The sequence below is a fragment of the Macrosteles quadrilineatus genome, unplaced genomic scaffold, assembly GCF_028750875.1.
Source record: "Macrosteles quadrilineatus isolate MER2022 unplaced genomic scaffold, UCM_ALF_1.0 Scaffold_48__1_contigs__length_938360, whole genome shotgun sequence".
Lineage (NCBI taxonomy): Eukaryota > Metazoa > Arthropoda > Insecta > Hemiptera > Cicadellidae > Macrosteles > Macrosteles quadrilineatus.
Genome location: NW_026542641.1, coordinates 624,160 through 646,257, shown reverse-complemented (window position 1 = coordinate 646,257; position 22,098 = coordinate 624,160). Strand labels below are relative to the sequence as shown.

The window sequence follows — 22,098 nt, the reverse complement described above, 5'->3', positions numbered from 1 at the left end:
TGATATCACTAAGCATCTAGTGATATCAATAGATTTTTTCTATTGATTTCTATTGATGTCTTCCACTAGGGTACCTCATAGAGAATCATCAGACATTCAAGTCATTCATGAAATATGGCAGAGGTATAAAAGAGCAGGCGATGTGATAGTTCTGTTGCATTTGCATACTGAATATCAGGGGATTTCGGTAATGTTAGGCAAATTACAACAGATTTAGCTGTTAAATTTATAAATGAATTCGAGAAGCCTACTGCCTGAGATTGAGTCTGTCATGTATATATGTAAATAGTGTATATAGCAAGATGAACATATAGATTAAGCCTGCCTACAAGCTAACCAAAAAAAAATACCATGAAGATGCTAGAAACGGAACAAGGATTTGGTCTTCTCTAGTGATGTGACGAGTCGGGTACTTTCCTGACTCGAGTGACTCGACTCGCCAACTGCCGTGAACTCGAGTTACGAGTCGAGTCAGACTCAACTCGAAACTCGACCCGTAACCAATGCATCATGGGAGTCCGCAACGACTCGGTGTCGACCAATAGGGTTATAGTTTTGCGAGTCGGCCGACTCGGTACCGGCCAATAGCGTGTCAGCTTTACGAGTCGACTCGACTCGACTCGAGACGTTCCGAGTTCGTGTGAGTTCGGCATTCTCCGTACGAGTTCGTTAGTTTTGCGAGTCGGCCGACTCGGTACCGGCCAATAGCGTGTCAGCTTTACGAGTCGACTCGACTCGACTCGAGACGTTCCGAGTTCGTGTGAGTTCGGCATTCTCCGTACGAGTTCGTTAGTTTTGCGAGTCGGCCGACTCGGTACCGGCCAATAGCGTGTCAGCTTTACGAGTCGAGTTGACTCGAAACGTTCCGAGTTCGTGTAGTCGGCTTTCTCCGTATGAGTTCGGTTTCGTTTTGCGAGTCGGACTCGTTACGTTACGAGTTCGTGTAGCTTCGGCAATCTCCGTACGAGTTCGTACCAACTCGAGTTGTAATTGAGATGACTCGAGTTGACTCGACTCGGGTCTTGACTCGAGTCAACTCGACTCGCCAACTCAACTCGTCACATCACTAGTCTTCTCTATCCAGCAATGAAAGTGAGTAGTTGTATCAAAGTTTCTACATACGTTTTTACATAAGTATTTTAATCCATTATAATCGGCAAACCCTTAGTATAAATTTACGTGTTTAATATTTTAAAGTGGCGCAGTCCGGGAGTGATTTTTAGTTTAAAAGTTTTATTTTAAGTTTTAATAAGTGTAATTAATTATTTTAAGACTAAAGTCTAACCTACATTTTACACCCAGCACATGGGGCATACATGCTCGATTTTCGTTTTTCAAGGGTTTTGCCTTTACAAATAGCTGATGAGAAGCCTAAATATCTACAGTCAGGTAAAAAATGGCTACTAATCTTGAAGAATTGCTAAAACAAAGCATTGAAATTCAGAGAAACTTGACATCTATACTTACAAAAATACAAGACCCAGGTCGTACAAACGACAAAGCCATACATGGCATACATTTTGATAAATTCAATGAAGAGGCTGAGCCTTTTTGACGATTACTTAGATAGGCTAACTTGTTTTCTAAATCTACAAAATGTGCCAGATTCCAAGAAGGTCAATACACTAATTACAGTGCTTAGCCCTAAGTTGCATTCTCTGTTAAAGAACTTGCTTTACCCTACTACATACAAAGAAAAAACGTTCAATGAGCTAACTGAACTTTTGAGGGCTCATTTAAATCCGAAACCACTAATCATACCAAGTAGGCATGCTTTCCTTAACAGGAAACAGTTAGAAGGGGAGACCATTAGTCAGTATGTAGCTGAACTTAGAAAATTGGTGGTACCATGCCAGTACTCTAGCACTATGCTCAACACTATGCTTAGAGATGTGTTTGTTAGCGGACTACAGTCCAGGGGAATGTTAGACAGGTTATTTGAGGAGGATGATCCAGATTTTACCAAAACTGTTGAAATAGCCTTAGCTATGGAGCGTGCTACGCTGGGGGCTAGTGAAATTTTACATAAGCCTGTTTTTTTCTAAGCAAGTAAATAAATTACAACTGGACTTCAACAAGAGAGGAGGTAAGTCTAACTATAATTCAAATAGAAGTGGGCCGAAGCAGAACAACAATCAACCGAGGTCTTATGGGGCTAATACAGGTCAGTCTAACGTTAAATGCATGAGGTGTGCTTAAATGGGCCACAAGGCTCCAGAATGTTTTTCAAAAAACTTGTATTGTGTTTCATGTAAGAAACCTGGTCATGTACAGGAGGTTTGCCTTAGGCGCAAAAATGCTTCTAACCTATAACTACAAGTAGGTCAAGCCCAAGTAAGCCTATTCAAAATAAACAAAAGCCTCAAGAGCTCCACCACCTTTGTGTGGAAGAAACTTTGCCTTTATACCAGCAAGTAAACTGTCACTCAGATGTAAGGCCTCCAATCTTACTCGATGTACTTATCGATGGAGTTTCCTTGTCTTTTGAGTTAGATACCGGAAGTGCAGCCTCAGTAGTTAGTTTAGATAATTTTCAGTCTGTGACGTCCCGCAGCATACAGCCTACTAACTTCCAATTTAAGAGTTACAACAATAATATTATAGTGCCCCTAGGTGAGGCCACAGTAGAAGTACAAGTTAATAATCAAAAGAAGTTGCTTAAGCTGTACATAGTTTCTGAAAACTTTTCGTCCATTTTTGGTCGAGATTGGTTATTTCAATTCCATCTTGATTGGAGCAGCATCAAACCTAGTAGGCCTATAAAATCTCTAGAAGTCTCTACAGGGAATCCAAATGCATGGATTCAACCTAACCTAACTAAGCTACTCACCAAATAATAAGTCAATAAGTCATTTATTAGGCCAGATCAACATATACATGCATTAGTCAAGTCAAATTAATCTTAATTGATAAAACATATTGATTATCTTACAGTGAAAACAACTAAAGTACTTACAAGCAACAACTCAATTCAGTTAACTCAAGTTAATTCAACAAGTGCCTACAAGTAAAGTTAAATATAAAGAAGTCTTTGACAAAAATGTAGGTACCATAAACAATTTTGTGTGCGATCTGAAATTGAAACCAAATGCTGTGCCGTGTTTTTCCAAAGCTCGTGTAGTACCTTTGACTTAACAGAAACGAGTCGAATTAGAACTTGCTCGTTTGGAGCGTGAAGGGATCATAAAACCTGTCGACACCTCAGAATGGGCTACACCCATTGTCCCTATTGTTAAGCCGAATGAAACTATCCGCATTTGCGCAGATTATTCTGGTACCGTAAATAAACAAATTGAAGTACCACAACACCCATGTAGCACAGATGGTTGGGCCAACGTTGGTAAATTGTGGAGCCACACAGTTAGCCAACGGTAGAAATGTCACTTCTTTAAACTGTTTTCCAACCAACCATTGTCCAACAATGGCCCAACTATCCAAAAATACTGATGGCCAACTAACCATAACACAACTGATATCCAACCAACCGTTTTATTTAACACAAAATATTAAAGATTTAGTATGAAAAGCATAATTATAAGTTGAGTAAATTGATTAAATAGTTCATAAAAACAAATTTTGAAAAAAAGCTAGAACAAAATTTTTTGGCCCAGACGGGTCTTGAACCCGGGTCCTTCGACTTATGAGCCTCTTACCTTACCACTGAGCTATCTGCGATTGTTGATATAGAGAGTTTTCAAGTGGTGTAAGAGTAGCCGACAGTTGCAATGGTCGCAATACTTAAAACAATTTTGATACTACACAGTATAATATGATTCTGTTAATAAAATGCATCATAAGTAGTTATTATTTTTTTGGGGGGGGAGTTAGAGAGGATACTGGTATTTGAATATAGATTATTTAATTACCGTTAGATTATTAATGCTATTATAATTGACTGTTATATGATTAATTACTCTTTCCCCTTAAATTGTTGCAAATAAGTTAAAGAATATTAGTTGATCCAGAGAATGAAAGTCGTGTAAAACTCAACTATGGACCATCGTTGGTCCAACAAAAGTATCTTTTGTTGGTCCAACGGAGTGAAAAACGGTTAGACAATGGTTGGCTTGATGTATGATACCCAGCAATGCATATTAATGTATTTCATTAACAATGAACCAATGTTGGTCCACAGTTGTAAATATTGGTTGGCCCAACTACGAGATATACAGTTGGACAACGGTTGGTTGGTTGTGGAAGCTCCAACCAACCATCGACCAACTGTTCCACAGTTGGCCAACGTTAGCCCAACCATCTGTGCTACATGGGCATCCTCTACCTAGATACGAATATGTCTTTTCTAAACTCAGTGTTGGCTTACATTTCACTATACACTAGATATTCTTTCAGCCTTTCTACATATGCCTGTGTCTGAGAAAACTTAGGAAATTCTAACTATCAATACGCACAAGGGATTGTACCGCTGTCTTAGGCTTATGTATGGTGTAAGTGAGGCCCCAGCCACTTGGCAAAAATACATTGAGAGTGTGCTTGCCGGCATCCAAAATTGTACAGTAGTCCATGATAACATAATTCTCACGGCTAAGACTGATGAAGAACATTTAAATGTTTTACGTCAAGTACTAGAAAAGCTAAAATCTTGCGGGTTACATCTTAATATACTTAAGTGCAAGTTTTTTCAAGAGGAGGTGACATATTTAGGCCACAAAATCAATGCTTCTGGTATTTCAAAAACTGAAGAAAAGGTTCAAGCCGTGCTTAACTTTCAACCCCCCACTACAGTTAAGGAAGTTAAGTCTTTCTTGGGCATGGTATCTTTTTACAGAAGGTTTTTCCCAAACTTATCTACGCTAGCCAATCCATTATACAACCTAACGAGACAAAACGTCCCTTTTAAATGGACTAAAGACTGTGAAAATAGCTTCCAAGCTATAAAGGAAGAAATTGTCCAAGATCGCATCTTGGTTCATTATGACCCCAACTTACCTTTAGTTCTTTCTGTGGATGCAAGCCCCGTAGGCCTTGGTGCAGTGTTGTCCCATCAAATGTCAGATAACTCTGAACGACCTATTGCTTTTAGTTCTCGTACGCTTACAGGGAGCGAATGCAATTACTCTCAGATAGACAAGGAGGCTTTGGCAATCTATTAGGGTGTACGGAAATTCTACCATTACCTCTATGGCCGAAAATTTACATTAGTTACGGACCATCAGCCCTTAATACACATTTTTGGTTCACGGAACAAACTCCCCGTCCTACAGGCTACTAGGCTACTGCATTACGCACTCTTTTTACAATCATTCCAATTTGACATAAAGTACAGGAAGTCTGAGATGCATGGTAATGCAGACTGTTTATCACGTTTCCCTACAAAATCTCAAGAAGTGTTTCAAATGGACGATATTTCCCTGTTCCAACTGAAGCAGATTAGTACAACGTTTGCTCCAGAAGTAATTTCAAAGGCCACTGCGGAGGATGAGGAGTTGCGGCCGATTCTACATAACTTACGAACAGGCGTGCCCTTACAAGGGAAAGAAGGGACTATGTCACTCCAGTCAGGTTGTATCCTGTTCTGTCATAGGGTTTACATTCCAACCAAACTACGCAAAGATGTCCTACAAGATCTACACTTAGGCCATTTGGGTATCGTAAAGATGAAGGCTTTAGCTAGGTCCTATTTGTATTGGCCTAGGATTGACAGTGATATCGAAACTATGGCGAGGAACTTCCCCGAGTGCATTTCAATACAGAAAGAACCCAAAAAGAGCGATACACATTTTTGGGAATATCCTTCGTATCCATGGGAAAGAATCCATATTGACTTTGCGGGTCCCTTTTACGGTCACAGTTTCCTGCTTGTCATAGACGCCCATTCAAAATGACCTGAAATCTTTATAATGAACTCAACTACAGCTCAAGCTACGATTACAAAGCTCAACTCTCTTTTTGCCTCTTTCGGATACCCAAAAGTGCTAGTAAGTGATAATGCCGCAACCTTTACAGGCATAGAATTCCAACAGTTTCTTAAGGCAAGAGGAATTAAACATATCACGGGAGCACCCTTCCACGCAGCGTCAAACGGACAAGTTGAACGCTATGTCCAAATTTTCAAACAGGCACTGCGAGCTATGAAAAATCCTGGTCACGGTTCAATGCAAGAGAAACTCAACACCTTCCTACTAGCCTACCGAAGAGCGCCTAATTCAACAACTTGTCAAAACTCCAGCCATGCTGTTTCTCAAGAGAGAGTTACGCTCAAACTTAGAAATTCTACGACCTAATATTCAAGACATTGTTGAAAAACATACAAGAGGCGATAAGTTCGAAGTTAAGAGCAGAAGTTTTGAAGAAGGCCAAAAGGTTGCTGTAAGGAACTATGCCAATCCAAACAAAAAATGGTTGGTAGGGCGAGTAGTAAGCCGTGATGGTGAACTTAATTACACTGTCTCAGTCAACAACAATTTGTGGAGAAGACATGCTGATCAAATTAGGTCTGTTGGAAGTGATGTACAAGAAACAGTAGAGCCAATTTACAATACACCCAGAATCGGTAGTGATTCCAACCTACAAAAAGATGCCAGCCCATCAGTACCACTTGCCCAAGAAAAGCCTCAAGTAAAGGAATTAAGTTTTCAAGAAGCTGTGCCCGCAACTACATGTGACACAGTCAGAAGTACCTCGGCCGAGTACCATGTTCCAAGTACTACAGCCTCGACACCTGTTCTCCGGCGGTCTTCCAAGATTCGGAAACCGCCCCAGAAGATGAATCCTTAAGGAGGGAGATATCATGTATATATGTAAATAGTGTATATAGCAAGATGAACATATAGATTAAGCCTGCCTACAAGCTAACCAAAAAAAAAATACCATGAAGATGCTAGAAACGGAACAAGGATTTGGTCTTCTCTATCCGGCAATGAAAGTGAGTAGTTGTATCAAAGTTTCTACATACGTTTTTACATAAGTATTTTAATCCATTATAATCGGCATACCCTTAGTATAAATTTACGTGTTTAATATTTTAAAGAGTCAAAGACCATAACGTATCAAAAACTTGACAACAGTGCTGGTATATATAAGTAACAAAGTTGAATTTTGATGGGAAGCCAAAGATGAAGGATTATAATGAAACATTCAAACAACTGACAACATGCTTCAAAACTGAAAACTATAAACACCTTATCTGTTCTCCATTAGGAAGTGTCAGAGACAAGCTGCCAATCAAGCACAATTTACCAGACATTGTTCAATTTCAAAGGGAAACTTTAGCTAAAGTTGGTATTGTAAAATACAGGCAGAACTTGGATAGAAGAGTTTTGAACAACAGTCTTGAACAGAAGTTTATAATTACCTTTAACTTTTTCCACCAATGTTCAGGCACTCAGACGTGGGAACGCAGCCTATGCCGCCTCAGCTATAAGTATTTTATGACGTACGACATCATAAGCCGTATAATACTGGTAAAGGAACCCTCCTCCCAGTACCCATTGATCGGGACCGGTGGAGCTCTCCCCTGGCTGGAAAGCTGATGGGCATATGGTAATACCTGAGTAGGAGACCTGTAGAACAAATTATCAAGTCAGAACTCTTTATTTGCCAGGAAATATTAACATAAATACATTGGCTATTGGCACGTCAGTAATTAGATAAATATAGCTACAGTTTCTTTATTTACGGTACGTTATATAGGTACAAATCTACAAGTTAAAACCAGCGGCAGTCCAGGTTGCAGTCATAAATTTGTTAGGGTATAAACAATTGTTTGTGAAAAAAAATAGAGGCCTTAAGAAGTGTCTTTTTTTCTGGGTTTTTAACAAATGTTTGGATCATGTCACGTATAAGTGGACCACTTCCCGCACATAAATATCCAAATTTGCTTTTATATGAATAAAACAAAGATAAATATTCAAACATGAGTTCATTTTGAGGTTTGCAAAATAGGCCAACAATTTTCATATTCCTCTACAATGTCAATAACATGCAAAGTATGTTTTTGTATTAGTAAAATGTCATCATTATGCAGAGAGCAACCCCACACACCGAGATCCAATGTAATAAGTACAACGTCTAGAATGTACTTTACCCTTAGTACATTTGGCGGCTAATGTCACTCAATTCCCTTATTGAGAGCTACCTCCAGTTGTATATCTAGCTCAGTGGTTAACAGCATAACCAGTGGCGTAGCCAAGGGGGGGGTTTTGGGGGTCATAACCCCCCCCCCCCTTGACGATAGGATTTTGCCCTTAAAAACCCATAAAGACTCCTAATACTGTATAAATGGTCATTATTGTGATGATTAATTTTCTTTTCACAATTAAAAGACAATAACAGTAGTATTGCGCAATCATAATAAGTTGTCATTAACTCTTGGATCAGTAATACAAACTTTAACGTTTAAAATCATAGCTAACTCAAAGTTTTACTCAAACAAAAACATTTCCAAACACTGAAACACTGTACTGTACAGAAATGAATCGCGTAAAGAACAGAAAAATAGATAGTCTAAGCTAGTCATAGGTTTACTGCTACGTGTTTACTGCTACGTGATGTTTTGGGACAGAATAGGCTAAGTGTGATCTGTGACTCAGCAGACAGACAGATGTGTAAGGAAAGGAGCAGACGACTGTCAGTGCTAGCGCGTAGCTTAAGTGACCTTGAAGCTATCAGCCGATTTTTTTTGTCATGCTTCCATTTTATTTTTGTCAATTAAAATGTGATGTTTCAAAAACAATAATGTGAGAACCTACTGCATATAAATAATAATGGTAAAAAACTAGTTAAATTAAATATACAATGCATAAAACACATTAGACTTAAGAAACACAATTTATAAATCAATTGTGAAGTAAAAGTTCTTGGTATTGGATAATGAGGTTATGTAACATAATTTTAGAAGCATTTATATTGACCACTCTGGTTAATCAAGGTTCTTAATAGACAAAAGATTACGTATCTACTGAAAGAAAAAAACTGGACCTCACTGCTATTTAACTTATTATGATAAGTTCTTAAGTGGAACTGTGCAAATGAGGAATATTAAAAAATCAAATGTACTAGGGGGTATAAATAGCAATTCAACTACTGTGTCACGCATCTTACACTTGTTTTTTTATGACCACTAGTTATTTTTTAAATGGTCCTAAACAAACCTTATTATTATTTCTTCTCAAATTTTACGGCTGTGGCCCTCAAACCCCCCCCCCCCTCCAGATCAGCTATGTGAAACCCCCCCCCCTTGACATAATCCTGGCTACGCTACTGAGCATAACCAAGATCTTTAACTTTACATCCATGCTTAATACAAGATAACCGCATCAATTACAAGCTGGAATGTATGTAAAATACTGGATTGGCCATTTTGTAACCGATGGTACTACAAAAAGGACCCTGATCAACTATAAAATGACCGATTGGCAGTTCTAGATCATTATTTGGTACTATATTGCAAATAAAGATTACACCTCACTTTGAATCTAAGTATTTATAATTTTAAAGATGTTTATTTATATCAAATCAAGATAAAATGATATCATATTTAACAATATGGAAACATGTTGCAGCAACCACAGCAGTAATAAAACAAAACAATTACTGGCAATGGTTATTATATCAGCAACCCTGTGTGAATTCAAATGAAAAAAATAATAGCAACAAATTAACATAACTTGTTAAGTTAAAAGATAATCACAAAGTATTTTTATCTATTGGTGTTGAGTGAATTGGTTATCAACACAAGTGGGTAAAAGTTTACTGGCATTGGTGATACAATGGCATGTAATGCACTCAATTAAAAGTGACAGCAAAAATAATACCTTCTGAATGTAATCTCGAGCAAGGATCATGAAGTCCTGATTGGCAATGGTAAACTTTACCTTTGGTCCCTTCAACTCATTGATGCATGGAATCTGAAAATAATGTTGAAATTTAAAATGAACAATCAGAAAATTTCCAATAATCAGATAATTACCATCCACTTTAGAATAAAGTGTCACAATAATTATGAGTTCTAAAAATTTTGAACCAGTTGTAAATAACCGTTCTACTTATGATGGTACACTCTTAATGAAATGAAATGAAATGAATGAAATGAAATGAAAAAATATCTTTATTCATATGGTATACAGTCGCATACATTGAATGGCGTCACTAGGCTTAAAACTAAATCAAACTAAATTACAATTCATCGAAACCATAAAGTGTTTTATCAGTCAACAAATGTTTCAGTTAATTTTTAAATTTGGAAATATTATCAATATTCCTCACCTCAGCTGGGAGTTTGTCCAAAAACCTTTTCCCTGCACAGGTGGTTTTTTTGTTAAAGAGCTCCAAATTATGGACACTGACAGCAATTTCATTTCTGTTCCGGGAAAAATAATTATGACTATCACCAAGTTTTGGGACCAAATTAGCATTAGAAAGTTTTTTTGTGTGTAAAATTGTATGAAAATCATAAATACTATATACAGTCATTATTCCCAATTTTGAAAAATTTTGACGAGCTGACTCATCCCATTCTAAATTTAACATAATTAATGGATATTCTTAAAATTGGTTAACCCGTGTTTTGATTTACAGTAGAACCTTGATAACAAGACTCTCATGGGATTGTAAAATCAGACTTGTTATCAAGGTTGACTTCTTATCGAGGTTTACAGTAATATAACATGTGTTTAGGGGTAAAATAATTTCAAGGGGATTTGAAAATGACCCTTGTTATCAAGAGTGTCTTGTTATCGAGGGTTTTGTTATCGAGGTTCTACTGTATATTGTTTTATAAATATTCATGGAAATACACTCGCAGCAAATGTCCATTTGTCTGACTAAACAAATTTCCATTTGACTGGTTGGATTTTCCCTAAAATAATTTGTTAAAAATGACAAATATATTCCCCTCTTAAATAACATTATGTATGACGAGTACTTAGGTTTGCTGCTACATGGATGGTCTTTAAAGGGTCTTTTAGAAAAACTTAGAATTAAATAATGAAATTATTTCCTATAACAATTAAATGAGAATTTAAATTAAAAGTTTTTTGGAATTTTCTAAAAAAATCATTACTCGTAAAGCAGTGCTCCCATATACTAAAATATTTGTTTTGCTCTACAAAATGGTATGGAAAGAAATTTTGAACAAAATTGGATAGCTTAAATATGAATTATCGTGTTAACAGACACACACACATTTATTCAATGAATTTGAATGACTGGCATTTTTATCCTCTGGGGACAACAAATGGGAAAAAGAAAGCGGTCCTGGGTCCAGGTCTTAGTATGATACCTCTGGCAAGAGCTTATTTCCAATAAAGTAAATTTGCAAAAACTTTCAAAATTGTTGTTAGAAACATCTACTACCATTTGAATAAATATTTATTGGAAGCATCATATTTGATTAATAGACTCCATCTTATTTTTAATTATTGTGTAATTCTAGATAACGCAAGATTGACCAACAATGAAGAGTAGCTTTTTACACCATTCCTTGTACTGATGTACAACAACTAATAGTATTAAATAAAGACAATTTCATTTGATTTGATTCTAAAGAAGCCCTGATACCTGGACTCGGTTTTGTCGGTCCTCGGTATATCCGGCCACTTCTGGGTAAATAATAACAATATTTTTTTACAGTTTACAGACGGTAGTCGCAAGTACAAATCTTGGAGGAGGATTCTCACAATTGATCTGTTTGATTACGTTTTATTGTGCCACCTTCAGTTGAGCTAGTAGTATTATTGTTTTTATAATAGGTTGGTTTATCCGGCCAAGGGCTTAGTCTCGTGGTGGTTATTTACGAGGGTTGTTTTTTTTTTCAACCTCCGATAGGCTATATACAAAAGACAAGTTCATATAAAACATTAAATTTATTACCAAAAGTTTGGTCCATTTATGGTTACTTTTTGACATAATCACCAAAGAGATTGAGAGATTTGCTATATCTGTGCACCAGCTTTTTAATACCCTCTTCAAGAAAAGTGGCCGCCAGTACATTCAAAAAACTAAAAAAATTCAAAAAACAAAAAAATGTCAAAAAAATTTAAAAAATTTAAAAAAATCAATAAAAAATAAAAAAAAGACTTTAAAATTTCTAGATATTCAGTAAACAAATCAATAATGGTGAATCTGTGGTTTATTTAACCATTCTGCCAACTTGTTGAACCAGCTCATCACTGTCGTTTCAGATGACTTGGTTCAACAGTTTGACAGGATGGTTAAATAAACCACAGATTCGCCATTATTGCTTTGTTTACTGAATTTCTAGAAATTTTAAAGTCCTTTTTTTATTTTTTCTTGATTTTTTTAATTTTTTTGACATTTTTTTGTTTTTTGAATTTTTTTTGTTTTTGGATGTACTGGCGGCCACTTTTCTTGAAGAGGGTATTAAAAAGCTGGTGCACAGATATAGCAAATCTCTCAATCTCTTTGGTGATTATGTCAAAAAGTAACCATAAATGGACCAAACTTTTGGTAATAAATTTAATGTTTTATATGAACTTGTCTTTTGTTTATAGCCTATCGGAGGTTGAAAAAAAAACAACCCTCGTATAAGGGATTCTTGTTAACAATACAACCTGTTTTTACAGCTATGCTTTGTATAAACGTTTTTGTTACGAAAAGTTAAGTTTGATGAATGTTTTAATTTGAATCTTACCATGTATCGGTTTGAAAAAAATATTTCGGTGGCTCCAACGAGTCTGTTGATGTCATTTATCTCGTCAGCTGGACCGATGATGGTGTTGGCGCTGGTGTCAGCGAGAGCTTTACAACCATTCTTACAGTACTCCTTCTGGCTCTTCTTGCTCATCACTAGAGCGATTCTGCAAAAACATAAACAATGATAGAGATGACATGAGCGTCCATCAAACTTTTCCATAAGGGTGGCTGGGGGACTGAAGTGTAGCGAATGACCCCCAGTAAAAAGAGAGTTCAGGGCTCCTCCCCCAGAAATTGTTTAACATTTAAGTACAATTTGGATTGTAATTTTTTTACTAAAAATTCTTTATGTAGCCTATTGTAATTTTATTGTTTTTTGCAAAATTGGGTAATGTAGGGTCTCATAGGGCAGGGGGGGTTGGGCCCCCTGCCCATATTGATGGACGCCCATTGCTTTTAATGATCTTAGGGTTGTAATATATTAAATTATTACTCTATTGTCATTCTTATATTTATATTTTGAGTAATATTGTTTCCAGACAAACATCATAGCCACCGTATATTTGATGGGGTTTTATGAGAAAATCACCATTAAAAACCTTAATTTCAAAGAAATTAATAAACCTCTGGAGATACCATGGATCAATTAGTATCCAACCACTAAATTTCATTAAAATGGGACCAGTCTGGTCTGTAGCACTGAGCACATCCACACACACAGATATAAAAAAAAAACTTTTTTCGGTTCAGTTCAGGGTGACCCAAAATGTATATATCCACTCAAACACAAAAATTTTGACCACAATACTTTTGCCATATAGTAGTTTGTATTAGGGGTGTGCGAGTACTCCAATCTTCGAGCTTTTTGGTCGAGCTTTTCATTATTCGGCTCGGTTCGAGGCATTTTGAAAAAGCTCGAAGTTCGAGCCGAGCTTTTAATACTAAGTCAAAACTAAAAAAACCCCTTAATTTGGGTCGTAATTGAAAACAATGTTATCACAATTCTACGTTGTTCATGCATTCGAGGTTTGATAAGCACGAACCTCAGCTCCGTCAAGACGCAATGATTATCGATCGTAATTTTGAGGATATAGGAAAGAGACAAACTACCACCTATCGCGTTGTCTTTCTAACACAGCTATTCCAACGCAGTGCGAGTGCGTGATTGGCTCGCCGCTATGACGACACAGGGTTGCCGTGACAACCTACAGTGCGCACTGAGCACTGCGCCTTGTGTGGGAGGGGAGATTATACCAACAAACTATTTCAGGAATTCTATTTTGGGACGGATGAAAGATAAGGAAGAAACAAAAAGTGGTCACGTGTGCAAATGTAGTGGGCGACACAATAAGGCTGTAAACATCGTCGTGTCGTTGTTCCTTGTTTGTTTACTTTTTCAACTCCTTATCAAACGTCCCTATCTGTTATCTCTCTTTCTCTCTCTTTCTCTCCCTCTCTCTCTCTCTCTCTCTCTCTCTCTCTCTCTCTCTCTCTCTCTCTCTCTCTCTCTCTCCCTCTCTCTCTCTCTCTCTCTCTCTCTCTCTAACAATGTACTGATTAAACAGATTGTGGTTGACGACTTTTCTACTTATAAGTTTCCCTGCAGTAATTTTAGTTCAATCAATCCCATAACCTTTTTAATGTTTATCAAAATAATTAATAATCTGTTTTGTATTTTATTTCCTTTAAACCAACCCCTATTTACCATCTGTATTTTATAGAATAAAATGTTTGTTTATAAAGTTTGACTGGCCACACAATTTTGTACCTATTTTATTTTGTATAAAGGAACAGTTACTTTGATGATTATATATATATCAATAAGTGGTGCATGCTGTAATGAATGCTTTTTATTATCAAAATAAGTAATGAATTATTAATTTTTGATAATACATGGGTCATTGAATACCATAATGTGATGTAGTTTCCTATTTGTAGCTTGCAAATAATAATAGTTGATAGTTAATTCTGGAAAATGAAAAATAGTGATCGCATTCATAAACCTGTTGTCAAAACAGCAACGAGGGTGTAAGGGTTTATTGTTTCAGAGGCTAGGGTGTTTTAAGGACAAAGTGTTGGGCCTCCCGGCTCAGGGAGGAGGGGGGCGGTGAGACTGTGTGAAGGGGAGGAAACTGGTTTTGGCTATTTATTGATTAGTTCGCTGACCCTTCTAGATAACAAAATTGAGTGACAGTGTTAAATCATCGTGTTCTTTATTTCATTTCTTGTTTACTTTGTGTGTTATTCTATTGATTTTAGTGTTTTGGTCTATTTCCTCTATATGTCAATTATATCTTTTTTAATATATAAGTTTACTTTTTACTTGTCTCTCCACCTTTTTGGATCCAAACAAACAATGTTCTTTTTTGATTAATACGATTCATAAAACAAAAATATTTTGTGCATGGAAAACAACAAGAATAGTCACGTGTTTTAAAATTTATTTTGTATTTATTTATACAAAATAGAATTAAATACTGTATTCATAGTAGTTACAATGTACATATGTTATCGACTTGCTAGTTGTTTTGTCGTCATTCAAGGTCGCGTTGCTGTTCTGTTATGAAAGACAATCTGATTGTCTCAGTCTGCACTGCATATCTCGTCAGGCCTTCAATCGATATCCTTTTTTTCTTGCATCTTAATTTAGTTCAGTTCAGTTCTTTTCGTGATTATCTACTATTTATTGTCTTGACAATTCTCAAATGTTTTTAAACATATTAAAATAACATTGTGTTTATTTAAAAATTGACTGAACATTATTATTATTAGGAAAAGCTTATTGAGGAAAAGCTCGGCTCGAAAAAGCTCGAGCTCGACAATTTTTTAAAAAGCTCGGCTCGGCTCGGCTCGAGGTTGAAAATCACTATTCGCACACCCCTAGTTTGTATATCGTGAGAAAGTGAAAAAATACAGTATGAATGCTAATATCAGTAGCAAAAAAACCAAATGATTCTTACTTGTCCACTTGGAACTCCCAGTAGAAATCAGAAGTCACATCTAGAGTGGTAAAGGCCGTTTTGTTGTGTTTGTAGTCAATTCCCCCGAAGAAGATGGAGCCTCCTCGTTTTGTGGTAGGATCTCTATAACACATAATCAATCAATAAATCAATCAATCATTATTTGCCATAAGGATACATTTACATATCATTGACAAAGTCTATTTGCAGTTTTTAAACCAAGTCTTAACATAAACAACAAAATACTCTTACAGGCCAAATATTACAATTAACATTCAACTCCATTCACATTCTTAACTGAAATGAAAACCAAACTAAAGGACAATTTCTCCCAGTTTAAAATAATCATCCAGACTATAAAAAGGGTTCTGAAGTAGATAACTATAAAACATAGCCTTAAATTTTTTAATTGAATGAAAATTTATATTATTTTTTACTGAGTTATACACTTTAATTGATAAAATGATGTGGCAATTACTAGTTTTACTAAGACGATGGGATTCTAACAGCGCAGTATTTTTAAAACGAGTGTTGTGACTGTGATTATTAAATTGAAGATATTCAGGGTTTTTTAATATATAAACAATCAGATCATAAATGAACAAATTTACTGCAGTTTGAATTTGCAGATCTATAAAAAGAGGTTTGCAATGATCAGGGTGCGTCCCTGTCATAGCTCTTAAAGCCCTTTTTTGGAGAATCAAAATTTCTTTTATTCTACCACTAATAATAATAATAATAATAATAATAATAATAATATCTTTATTGCCGTGAAACAAATATAAAATTGCATGGCATCCGTCAACATTTAATACAGGCATAACAAGTGACAGCAAAACAAATAAATACAACAGCATAAAACAATTAAAAATACTCATGATTAAAAAATTACACAGAACTTGTCATTTGATTGATTTAGAACCTCAGAGCAGCCGAACACCATCTACTCATTTGTGTCAAAAAACTTACCCACAGTGTAATATTCTTTATTAATCAGATATCTTTTTAAAATCAGTTTGAACCGTTTTTCGTTCCTTTCTTTCCTTATTTGTTCAGGAAGACTATTCAAAAATCTCACCCCCGTCTGAGAGGGCAAGCTTGAGGCTGCTCGGGACCTGTTTTGGGCCAACCTATATTGTTCTCTGCCTCGAGTTGAATACGAGTGAATGTCCTGGCCTTGTGTTAGGCTGCATTTAAATTTGGAAAACGTGGCAGCTTCCAAGATATACAGAGAGGCAAGAGTAAGCAGGCCCAGCTCCCTGAAGACGGCCCTACAAGACTCTCCCACCTGTAGTTTAGCCACTATTCTGAGTGCTCTCTTTTGAAGACGGAACAACCTGTGGAAGTCCACTTCTGCACATCCACCCCAGATTGCAATTCCATAAGAAAGATGGGGGTAAATAAGGCCAAAGTAGGCCATTAGCAAAACATTTTCTGGACAAAATTTTGAGAGGACTCTTAAGGCAAAACAGCCTGAAGATACTCTCGTACAGACGTTGTCAAGGTGGTTACTCCAAGTGAGCCCCCGGTCAATGGTGATGCCCAGAAACTTAAAAGAATGAACTTGTTCAATTTGTGAGTCATCAATCATTACCGTTACAGTCTCACTTGGTTCACCGTGCCTGTGAAAACGGATAAAATTTGTTTTTTGAGAATTTATTTTCAAATTGATGTTTTCAAAAAATTGAACACATGAATTTAGATCTACAAAAGTTTTGATTTCTAGATTTGGAAGATTGTTGGCACTGCAACAGAGAGTCGTATCATCAGCATATTGAGCCAATTTGCTAGATCCAGATGATGAAGACAGATCGTTAACGTAAATCAAAAATAAAATTGGACCAAGAATGGATCCCTGCGGGACACCATACTTTAACAGAGCTGGTTTTGAAAGATGATTTGAGACCTGCACCTGTTGAGTTCTGTTTGAAAGGTAAGATTTTATCCAATGCAACGGAACACCTCGAACACCGTAGTGTTCTAATTTTGACAAGAGGATACTGTGGTTGACGCAGTCAAAAGCCTTGGTAAGATCTAGAAAGACACTGAGTGTCGGGTGATGCTTGTCCGGATTCTCAATTACCTTACTGACAAGGCTATACACTGCATCCACTGAACATTTCCCCCTTCTGAACCCGAATTGATCAAATGAAAAAATGTTGTGATGATTGAGGAATGCTAACAATTGAATCAAGAACAGTTTTTCAAATATTTTGCTAAACACAGGCAAGAGAGAGATGGGACGGTAGTTGTTGGCATTGAGTGGGTCCCCCTTTTTAAAGATTGGAATAACTTTTGCCCTTTTCAGATCTTCAGGGAAACACCCACTCTTAAAAGAGGCATTGACTGCTTCCGTCAATGGACGTAATATATGCTCAGACAGTTGCTTAAGAAGCCACACAGACATGCCATCGACATCTGTTGATCTCTTCGACGGTAGTTGATTTATGACAGTTGCAACTTCCTCCTCTGTTACGGGGAAAAGTCCCATAGACATAATAGGACTATCACCTATCACTGGCTGCATATTTCTCAAAGATGTCACATTTGAAATTGCTACTTGGGAAAAATAATCATTAAGGTAGTTTGCCACATTCGAAGGTTCTGTGACTACGCCACTGTTTATTCTTACATGAATAGGTTTTTCAGTTTTCTGGCCTTTTATATTGTTGATCACACCCCATGCTGATTTTGAGATATTGTCACTAGCTTTTAATTTTTTTCTAATTTCATAGGATTTCGCTGCTCTAATTAGTTTTCTGTAAATTCTTTTGTAATTTTTAAAAAATATTTTGAAATTTGCATCTCTTGTTGCTTTAGCCGTAATATAGTGTTGCTTTAGTTTTTCTCTAGATACCAAAATACCTTTAGTTATCCAAGAAACATTTTGAGATTTTTTTTTTTATTTTCATCTTTCTTCTTGGACAGTTTGAGTCAAGGTGATATCTAAAGCTGTACATGAAATGTTGAAAAACATCAACTGATTTGGTGTTTGATAAATAGTTACATTGCTCATTTTTTAAACAGGCTTTAAATGATTTAATTGTTGAGGGGTTGACAGTCCTTCCCTCATAAACCAAGGAGGGAGTAGTTGCTGGAGAACAATCATGGATATATATCTGCTGCGCATCATGGTCTGAGATGGCTGTAGTAACAACTGATGTTACCAGATTTTCACAGTTTGAGATTACATTGTCAATGGCACTAGACGAGGTTGCAGTTACACGTGTGGGTGAGTTTATGCGCCATTGCAAACCAAAAGACTCTAAAAGGTCTCTCAGCTGTTTAGTCTCAGGAAGAGAGGCATCTAGTACATTGATATTGAAGTCGCCAGCAACTACGAATTGACTACTCCTTGAGCTTAAGTCGCTCAGCAAAATCTCAAAATTTCGAAAAAAAGCATTTAGAAGACCATCAGGTGACCTATATAGACCTATGATGATTATAGGGCTTTGATTTGACGTTGTTACTTTCACTCCAGCAACTTCGAAGTCTTTGTCTGTGGTATTCGGAACAGAAATAGGCGCATAGACTATGGGAGACCTAACAAATATTGCGACGCCACCACCTTGAAACCTCGACCTGACAAAAGAATTAGACATTTCAAAATTGTTTATATGAAAATACTGAATATTTGCAGGCTTGAAATGATGCTCAGTAGCAACAAACACATCTGGCTGAAGCTCCTCACACAGAAGCTCCAATTGGAGAAGTTTGTTTGTTGCACACTGAACATTTTGATGCACTATTGATAATTTAGTACCTAATTCGGGGCTACAAGGGTGGCGCCGGTCGATGTTAGTAAACAACTGCTCTGAGATTGACTCGGAATTCCTAAAAAAAGAGTGTGAGTGGAATTAGATACTACGTTACATACAGGTTTATAACTTTGTGAAAGAGGTTCTGAATTGGTTAAATTTAAATTAGTTGGTTGGAGGTCTGGAGTCAGTAGTGGAAAGTCTTGCAGACAGTTGAGTTTTGGTGGTGGTGGTGATGGTGAAGAAGGTGATAGGAGCTGTACCTGGTGAGTCTTAGAGATGGATGGTAGTGGCGTGGACTGCTTGAGAGGAGCATGATGTCGCTGATGGACCGGAGGACTACGTAGATGGGGCACTGCAGGCGGAGATGTATTCTTTGGCATCTCTTTTTGCGAGGTGACTGTTAAAGATGTTGAGTCTCTTGTAGCCTGTCTGATAAGTCTGGTAAAATGATCTGCCAGTAGCTGTTTGCCCCTCCTGTTGTAGTGTAGACCATGTCTAGTGAAGTGTGATCTGTTAAGTACTGCATTGACATCTACATAAGAGAGGTTGGCCTGTCCTTTGTAGTCCTGTATCCTGTGAGATATGTTCCAGTTTGCATAATAAATGTTGTTGTTGATTGAAGGAGTATCGTAGCGGTAAGGTATGCTATTAATAAGGATATTAGATGTCACGTTCACGGAAAGAAGAGATTGGACACCTTGGGTAACAGTTAGTTGTGAAGGCTCGTTTTGATGTAGATCATTTGACCCTGCTAACACAATGACAAAATCCTCCTTGCCGAAATTGTTGATCATACTCATCCCATCTCGAACAACATGTTTAAGTTTAGCACCAGGCTTGGTATAGACAAAAATTTCAAAATCCTCTTCTAAATGTTTCAGATACTTGCCAAAATCCTTGCCTTGACTGTCGGCTAATAAAGTAAGGCGCCTTTTATTCCTTGGAAAATCAGAAGATCGATTTAACTGTTTTTTATTAGATTTTGTAGATGAAGTCGAAGGAGGTTCAGCTGATTTGTGAACTTGAGCCAGAACCTCGACTCTTACGCCGTCACAAGGTGGTACACGGATTTCTTCAGCAAGAGCGGAGAATCTGTTTGAAGTTATAATTGGTTGTACATCTTGAGGATTTACTATGTTTTTTTTTACTGTGTTCTTTGGAAGTGCAAACTCTGTATTCCCAGGAATTAATCCACTATTATTCATTCCTTGATATAGAGAGTTACTTTCACATTGTAATATATTTATGACTGCATCTTTATCCTTTAAGTCTTCGTGCATCTTTAACTGAACTTGTTTCAGGTTTTCAATTTGAAGTTTTAATAATTTTATATCTTCTTCCGCCTTTTCTTCAAAGTGCAATGAAACTTCAAAATTTTCTCTCCTCTGAGCTTTTTCTTTTTCCAGTAGCTTTACTAACGTTTTATTTTCCTCAGTTAGATCATAAATATGTTTCTTCAAATCGTTATTGACGGTAGTTGATGCATCCAATCTATTTAAGGTACTCGTTATATCTGGTATTAAATCCACTATAGCTTCATTACCATACTTTTCCGCTACAACTGAAAGAGTCCCACGAAGGTTTATGGCAAGACCCACCACATCATCATTTACCAATTCACCTCTAAGGCTTTCAAGACCATTTTCAGCTTCGCGTAATAAATTCTCGCGACCACGACGAGTAATTGGCTTGGACATATTTCACTTCCTTCAATAATCTCAATGCAAGTTAGCAGTACAGCACTGTCATGCGGGTTAGTCTACCCTTGCGTTGAAGGCCAATAGTCTACCACCCCAAAGCACCAATCCGTATCTCATGATTGACTGGAAGTACACAAAATAGGCTGTCCTTACATATTTCTTAGGAACCTGATTTACAAGCCATCCTAAAAGATGCACCACCCGAGACAATCTTGAAGATAAATAATCTATGTGAGCATTTCATGTAAGTTGATTATCAATATGAAGGCCCAAAAATTTTACAGCTGTGCTATTATTTATATCACTCTTAGTGGGGATTTGTTTTAGTGTAAAAATCATATTTTGGGTTTTTTCTTCATTAAGCAAAAATCCATTCGCATTAAACCAATTTGATGCTTTTAGCTTTGTTTCATGGACAAGATTTTTTAGTTCTGTTAGGTTGGGGTTTACATGAAAAAATGTTGGTTTGTCAGCATTTAGAATAGTTTGACTCTTTACTGCCAATGGAAGGTCATTGAAATAAATTAAAAATAAAAGTGGACCAAGGACTGAGCCTTGGGGAACGCCCCATTTTACATTCTTTTCTTGTGACGTATTACCGTTAATACTTACTATTTGTTTACGATTGTTTAGGTAAGATGAAAAGAATTGTAGAGATGGCCCTCGAAACCCATTTTGTAATTTGTTTATAAGAATTTTAAAATCAACACAATCAAACGCCTTGCTCAGGTCACATGTGCATGTTTGACAGTCTATTTGTTATCCACACAGGGACACAGTGCTTATTTAAACCTGAATACGAGTGAAAGATCAGTGTGTAGCAAAGAAAATGACAATAGAAATAATAGTAATGCAATTTTTAACAAGTTTTCTCAGGTGGAAAATATTTTCCACCTGAGACTTGTTAAAAATTGCATTACTATTATTTCTATTGCCATTTTCTTCGCTACACACTGATCTTTCACTCGTATTCAGGTTTAAATAAGCACTGTGTCCCTGTGTTAATGTACCAGAATCAGAATCTCATTGTCATTTGTCAACATTACACAATAGACAACACCAAAG

General features: G+C 36.7%; 2 protein-coding genes across 2 annotated transcripts in view; one reads left to right on the top strand and one right to left on the bottom strand.

Moving 5' to 3' along the window:
• LOC129005971 (lysosomal aspartic protease-like) overlaps positions 1-22,098 on the bottom strand; it is a 50,148-nt gene that overhangs the window by 14,886 nt on the left and 13,164 nt on the right. The window contains exons 8-11 of the mRNA XM_054435048.1: positions 15,573-15,695; positions 12,611-12,776; positions 9,774-9,866; positions 7,313-7,520 (exon numbers count right to left, since the gene is read on the bottom strand). Of these exons, the coding sequence (XP_054291023.1) occupies positions 7,362-7,520; positions 9,774-9,866; positions 12,611-12,776; positions 15,573-15,695 (541 nt within the window). The 3' untranslated portion in view covers positions 7,313-7,361. The remainder of the gene's footprint in view (positions 1-7,312; positions 7,521-9,773; positions 9,867-12,610; positions 12,777-15,572; positions 15,696-22,098) is intronic.
• LOC129005972 (uncharacterized) lies at positions 6,190-6,735 on the top strand. The gene has a single exon (XM_054435049.1). It carries the CDS (start codon positions 6,190-6,192, stop codon positions 6,733-6,735), a length of 546 nt encoding a protein of 181 aa, XP_054291024.1.